Source organism: Acyrthosiphon pisum, chromosome A1 (assembly GCF_005508785.2).
Source record: "Acyrthosiphon pisum isolate AL4f chromosome A1, pea_aphid_22Mar2018_4r6ur, whole genome shotgun sequence".
NCBI classification, from domain to species: domain Eukaryota; kingdom Metazoa; phylum Arthropoda; class Insecta; order Hemiptera; family Aphididae; genus Acyrthosiphon; species Acyrthosiphon pisum.
In genome coordinates, this window is record NC_042494.1 from 106,727,827 (window position 1) to 106,735,441 (window position 7,615).

The 7,615-nt window shown below is 24.6% G+C and overlaps 1 protein-coding gene across 2 annotated transcripts; it reads left to right on the plus strand.

The window, feature by feature from the left end:
* The first annotated feature begins 1,980 nt into the window (after positions 1-1,980).
* LOC100572607 (PWWP domain-containing protein 2A) lies at positions 1,981-7,304 on the plus strand. Of its 2 annotated transcripts, XM_008189607.3 has the most exons (6): positions 1,981-2,135; positions 2,250-2,409; positions 2,465-3,536; positions 3,630-3,755; positions 4,480-4,592; positions 7,268-7,304. In XM_008189607.3, exons 2-5 carry the CDS (start codon positions 2,270-2,272, stop codon positions 4,585-4,587), a joined length of 1,446 nt encoding a protein of 481 aa, XP_008187829.1. In that variant the 5' UTR covers positions 1,981-2,135; positions 2,250-2,269; the 3' UTR covers positions 4,588-4,592; positions 7,268-7,304. The 2 variants fall into 2 exon arrangements, with proteins under 2 accessions (XP_008187829.1, XP_029343841.1); XM_029487981.1 differs by lacking the exon at positions 7,268-7,304 and having other exon boundaries at positions 2,017-2,135; positions 2,253-2,409; positions 4,480-4,870.
* The last annotated feature ends 311 nt before the right edge of the window (positions 7,305-7,615 follow it).

A 7,615-nucleotide genomic window follows, 5' to 3' on the forward strand; every position in this document is an offset into this window, starting at 1 on the left:
AAAATTATCTCCCATTAAATATAAATAATAGTAGTGTTATTACTTTTTATCGTCTAATAATGTTATTATTTATATAACTGAGTTACAAGTTATAATTATAAAATTGATAATTGTAGTACCTATATTACGTATTAATATTTTCGCTAAAAATCATTTAAGATGTTAGGATTCATAAACAGGAATACGATTAATTTAAAAAATATTATAACTCATTCAAAAAATTATATAATTTAATTTCACTGTTATATTTTCCAAATTGAGTTTCTACTTACGTCTTACTGTATTATTATTACTAATGGGTACACCTTCCCATTTATTAATAAATAAATCCTGATCCCGTGCACTTCGTTGCCCGTTAAATGTACCAACTCTCTACGACTCAAACTTTGTTTGATTCGTTTTTTAATATTCGGTGTATGGTGTTCAAAACTTATCTAAACTTTTCCGTTGCCCGAAATAAAAATTCTGATTCGCAGCAGTATATTATCAGGTAGGCAATCTATCTGCGGTATAATAGATAGATCGCGGATGGCGGACCCCGTGCTGTTTGTACGATTGTACGTAAGTTAATGATTTAACTCTAGAGTATCAAAATTATACCAACTTTGTCGTTTTTACTTAATTATGTATAAATACTAATATTATAATCTATACTAAATATATCTATTATATCTATAATGAATCTATACTAATATTATAAATGCGAAAGTTCATATGTTTGGATATTTGTTACTCAATCACGCTAAAAGTTCTGAACGGATTTGAACGAAATTTGGTATGCAAGTAGAAACGAGTTATGATCTAGAGTAAAACATAGGATAGTTTTTATCCCGGACAATGACCTCCAAGAGGGTGTCATATCACTCATGAGTCATAATAGGACATTTTTCCTGTTAACGTGGTTGTTGATTTGATTGCTATACTGTTTGGGAGGAGTAACTGGTAGCAACCAATTATTTATTAAAATAAACATAAACATCTATATATATTGCATTATAAAATTTCAATGTTATAAATGAATGTTTGTGTGTAGATTAGACCTCTGGGAAGAAGATAGGCTAATTTAAAAAGGGTAAAATTTAGTTTTTTTTATTCATCGGATTTTAGTACGGTTAGGTTAGGTTAGGATTTCCGATTTTGTACTGATTGATAAAACCTACAAGACCTCACAACGCTGACGTAGAACGATTAATAACTAATAATAAATAAGTAAAAGCAATATTCTTAAATCAATAAATCGTCAAAGTTTGCATAGTGAATGGTGAAATGGAAAATGAATATCTTTTTATTCATTTTAACATGGCTGCTCTTCAAAATTGGGACCCAAGTCCAGCAATACAAATATGGTTAAGCCAAAACAAGCGCTGCATTAAAGACATACCTAAAGCCAAAGAACAAGAATGGTTTAATGGGATAGAAGAAGACAATTTTAAAGGAAACTGAAAAAAAATTTTAAAAAGAACTTTCTAATATTGTGTTGTGTATATAAATATTATGACAAAAGTAAAGAGGACACTAATTTAACAGATATTAGGTATATTTCAAGTTTATCATTCTATTTTTATTATTTTATAGGCTTATTTAAATAAAATGCCTAATATAGACATATAGTTGATAAAAATCCTTGTAATGAGCCCTGGACAACGATATAGGTAGGTACCTAATATAAATTATAATTAAATAACAGGAAAAATATGCTTCATTAAGATTATTTTATGAAATAGTTGATTACCTAGGTACTATAAACTGGAGTATAAAGTACTATATTATTTATTTGTATTCAATTTGCATTAATAAATTTGTAATAAAAACAATAATTTAAATTTGAAAATAATATTATCGTGTTAATTTTTGTAAACTAAATAGTTTATTTGTAAAATCTCTTTGGTGTCGTGTAATCATGATCCTTATCAAAGCTCCACCCCACGTCGCCTGTAACAGTGTACCACTTTTTGCCTTTCATCATTGAGCATTTCAGCCTTTTAGTTTTTACTAAACATTTGAATAATATTATTTTTTTCATACTTATTAGGTACTTACCTATTTAATAACATACGTATTAGGTTAAATACTTAAATATCAATATAAGTAAGAATATTCAATTGTTCACTGTATATGTTACAGTTATAATATTTGTGAGTTTTTTTACATACACATGCTAAATTTTGAGCAGTTTTATTTTAAATTAGATAGGTGCATGATAAAAAAATTAAAATGTTTTTCTAATTGAAATTATGTGATTCCTTTAGTAGTCAAATGCTAACTACAGATGGATACAAATATTGGGGTCCTCGAGAATGCTGTCATACAGGTGGTGGTCGAGAGTGTTACGCCAGATATGATTGTAGTGTCATACACTGCCATAAATGGGTCTGTTTACCAAGGCATACTGTTGAACAATGTCAAAAGGTAAGATTTGAATTTTATAAATTAAAACTATAAATACATTTGTGTGCACTTTTAGACGTTTTCCATGTGGAAGTGTTCCTATGACAAAACCTCCACTATCGCCCAGAAATTTAAAGACTGAATCTGATAATGACATTTTATATTCTGTAAGTCAACGTTTTACCTATTTCCAAAACACCCCAAACACATTAAAAAAAATTCCCAGTAAAACTAAAAAAGTGAGAAAACCCATGACTGTTCGTCTCAGACCTCGTCAAGTTCTATGTTCAAAATGTAAATCAAATTGTACTGAAAATTCAGACAATGTTGAAACCTCTAAAGATCTTGTTAAAAATGAAAATAATACAATTCCTGAAAAGAGATTATTACGAAGTCATGGACCTGTTCCAGAGTTTCCTATAAAACCATCAGATTCTGTATCGACTGTATCTCAAGTTAAATCTATGTGCCGTACCCTGATACCTAAACTTGTAAAAATTAAATCAAGAGAAATAACAGAGGCACTTAATAATTATTCAAAATTCACTGAACTAGATGAATGGGTAGGTAACAAAAAAGACTGTGAAGATGACTGTGATATTGAAGAAAAAATGGTGTTAAGAAAAAAACCTAGCATTGGATCAATGGAAGATCTATGGGATGAAACAGCATTTGAAGAAACTAAAAAAACACCAATCATAAAAATAACATTTGGATCTCAAGGTGAAGGTACAGTTATGGAAATACCATCCCGTCAAGCTGATGGAGATAGCGAACCAGATAAACTCTTGCGCAAAAGAGCAAAACGTAGAAGACAAGATGGAGAAAAAAGAAAAAAACATAAGAAAAGACATAAAGAACATGAGGATGATTTAGAAATGAATAATTTCTCAATACATTTAAATAATTTTAATTCTAAAGAGGAATATTGTGCAAGAAAAGAAACTAATAGTTCTGAATCAATTAATAATGTAAATGGTCAACTCTCTGATGATGACATTGAATCAAATAGTTCACCTGAACTTGTAATGCCTCAGATAGAAACATCAGACTCTAATTCCTTTTTTGTATTGAAATCGGGTAAAATTCTACATGAAGGCGATGTTGTTTGGGGAAAAGTAAAAGGATTTCCTTGGTGGCCAGCAAAGGTATGTATAGTCGGTAAAATTATAATTTTAAAAGCAGATATTGGTACCTAACTGTTATGTTTTAAATTAAAATTGTTGATATTGACTATTAAGGTATCAAATTTTACTACAAGTAATGGTGAAGAAAATGGGTCATTTGTTAATGTCACTTGGTTTGGTTCTTCTACTACATCTTTTCTTAATTGCGATCAGATTAATCCATTTTTAGATTTTTATAAGGTATGTAAAAAATAATAAAAATATGATGTAGGTACTATAAAAAAAATTTGGTGGAAAATTGATTAGTGCCTAAATAATGTATTAATGAGTAGTTAGAGGCAGGCTGACAAGGTCGATTAATGATTGTTGACTCAATTTTTAATTCACCATTGTTCTTATTTTGGAATAATTTTTGTAACTATTCAATCATAGTAGAAACCATTTATCAAAATTAGTAATTACTTAATATAAAGACAGTGGTGTATTTGTGATTTTCTTTAAGGGAGCAATGATCAATAAAAAAATCCCTCTGCAATATATTGACCTAAAATTACCTTACCAGAAATTGTCATCTATCAAATGTCCAGTAAAAATGTTTTAAGAGAACTTTATTACTTTAGTTTTAAAATAACTAAATAATAATAAAAATAAATGTATTTTTGTTTATTACTTTAGTTTTAAAATAATCAAATAATAATAAAAATAAATGTATTTTTGTTTTATTAAAATGTTCAACTATTTATAAACAAAGATAGTATTAGGTAAAATATTTCTTTCAATTAAATAAATTATTAAAACATAAAACAGGCAAAAATTCGCTGCCTACTGAAAAATGGTGTTGTTTAATTAATGGTTTCCACTATTGTACATTTAAAAATAATTATTTTAAAAATAGTATTTTTTGAAAATATTAAATATTATTGTGATTTTTCAATATTTTTGAGTAGAAATTATTTTTTTATAGTCTCGATTTAACAAACACAAGAAAACAAGTAGTTATAAAGAAGCTATCAAACAAGCAATGGCTATAGCGAAACAACAGCAAAATACAACCAACCAAAATATCAGTTGATAACTGTGAGTTAATAATTATTATATTATTGTTTTATTATCATATCAAATGTTATTTACCCTTAAATTGCTAATTCAAATTATTTTTGTCTTAACACTTCATTTTATTTTTAACTAGTCAAATTTTTGTACATGTTTTGCATCACAAAAAAGGCTTAAGAGCTCTTAGTAAACATTGCTTATATCTCTTGTTGGATAATATAATGAAAGACTTAAACGATAAATTTTGTTTTATATATTAAAAAGTTCCTTATTGGATATAATATCTATTTGAATTTATTCAGAACATTTTATCAATTTTTAATTTAGTTATATTTTTACAATTATAATAATTCCTTAAAATATTTTCTATTATAAAGTAGGGTTTTTTTTTTTTTGGTTAGTAAATGTGTTTGCAATGTTTTTATTATTTTAAACATGAGTAAAAAAAATATTAATTGTGGAGGACCAATAATTGTTTGTATTTATGAATATTTTTTAGGCTATTTAACTAATATTAACATCTTACAAAAATTGTATTTTAATTAACATCAAAATTATGAAGGAAATAACCTTATTCATAACTCACATTTAAGAATTGTTTTTGTATTGTTCAGCACTGAACTTTTTGGTGGTTAGTATATGTTAATCAGTAAAAATGGTGACGTCTAAAAAAAGGACAATTAAAAAATTCATTTTTATAAAGGACAGGGACAAAATATAGACACTAAATAATATTATTGAACATTATAAATTCCCATCAAATACATAAATATTTGTACACATTTTAACTCATTATTTTATTTAATAAATAATTAATGGTTGTTTACAATTTAATATTAAAATAAGTTTAAAAAAAAAATATATTTGTATATTTTTAAATATTTAATTAAAATAGTTAAATATATATTTTCTTGAGTTCTAACATGGATACAGCCTACAGGATACAACTCACAAATCTATTAATTAAGTGAGTATATGTGTGAGATAATATTAACCTATAAATTAATTTAAAATACTGTGATTATTGTGCTTGAGTGATACCTAAAACCAGTTAAAAGTTGCTTGTAATACAATTTAATTAATATAATATGGTCCATTATTTTCAACTAAATTTTTAACATAAATAAATTGTTCAAAAATAAGTTATTTTTCCACATTTTAAACTTAAAGTTATTTATGATTATAACAAATACTGAGTACAAGATTTACTTCTTAGTTAAAATCTATATTTATAATTTTACTTTTAAAAAATCGTTGAGTATAAATAAAAATTGTATCAATTTAATTAATTTAACCTTATTAACAAAATTAAATATGTAATCTGAATTAATAAATATCAAATTATTACATAAATTTAAGAAGTATAAAATTACATATTTTCAATACTTATAATATGTGCATAATAAATATATGAGTATGTATATGTCTTATCAACCTTTACTTACATAGTAATAATTTATAAACGATAAAACATTAAAAAATTATACTCATTAAAGGTGATAATATAAAGTAAACAGTGCCGAATTTTTTTTAAATATTTATAATTTAATTGAAGAATTATACTTAAAATTGAATAAGTCTTTACATTATAAATAAACTACCAAAAATGCATAAATCATTCAAACTACAATGTATATATTTACAACATAATATTATATTACAATATAATTAAAATACAATTTTCATTTGTATCATTTATCTGAAATTATTGTTGTCTGTTCATTAAAACGTTAGTACAATATTACACGCAATCTATGTGTATATTGGGTGATTATTTTATCATTGAACATTCATTATTGCAAAAAGTATAAATGTTTTAGAAAAAAAAAATGTCATGGTTTCTATTTGTTAAAAAACAACATTTTTAAATTTTTCCTTTTTTGAATGACAACATTTAGTTTTTATTTTATCTTTGAAAGCAGAATATTTTTCTGAGCATTTCCATACATAAAAATCAAATAAAACGAGTAATTTATGAGTTATCATTATTTATGGTAGATGAGCAGGATATAATGGAACAATATTTTGGGGGTACCACTCCACCCTATTCATCTACTTTAAATACTGATAACTCATAAGCTACGAGTCCTAAATTCAATTTTTTGTATCGAAATACTCAGAAAAATATTCTGCTTTTGAAGATGATATTAAAATTGTATGTTGCCATTCAAAAAATTAAAAATTAAAAATTATAAGGTTAAAAAATATAGTTTTTTAAAAATAACTTTGTTTTGTGACTTGAAAGTTGAAGCCATATAAAACAAATATTTTCAAAAACATTAATATTTTTTGAATAATGAGTTTTACGTTCAATGAATCACCTGGTATAAAACTAGAATTCGGTGTTTTATGTTTATAAGTATAAAATAATTTCTTATTTGTCATAAATGGACTATAAAATAAAATTGTATAGACTATAGATGTATTTGATAATATAACTAAACAACGTAGTTGTATAATAAATAGGAAATATATGTTAACATTTGTATTTTTAAAAATTAATAGTATTTGGGGAAAAATCATATAATTTCATTATATATAAAGTTTCTGTATGTCTGGGTATATATACCGCATAATTATTATTAACTATTATGTATAATATTTTATTGTTTAATTGTAATACATTATTACTAGATATTAAATCAAAAATGTTAAAATAAAATTGTTACAATGATAAATTTTATAAATTCAATGTACAGATATTTCATATTACATATACCAAAGAGTGAACAATACTAAAAAATCAAAGTTGTCATCTCAGTTACCATTTGCACACTTCAAATTATTCCCATTATAATTTTGGTGAATGTTTTTTAATGTGTACAAATTTTATTTGTCATATAACTATATATATATTTTATTTGTTATTACTTATTACATTATTTATTATTATTATATTTTACATTATTTATTATTATTATATTTTACATTATAATTATTATTATTATTTATATTTTTATTATTATTTAGCCATTCAATGAATTATTAAATATACATGCTTATCATGTCATACTGTAATGATTTAATAATTAACCTTCTGGTCATTA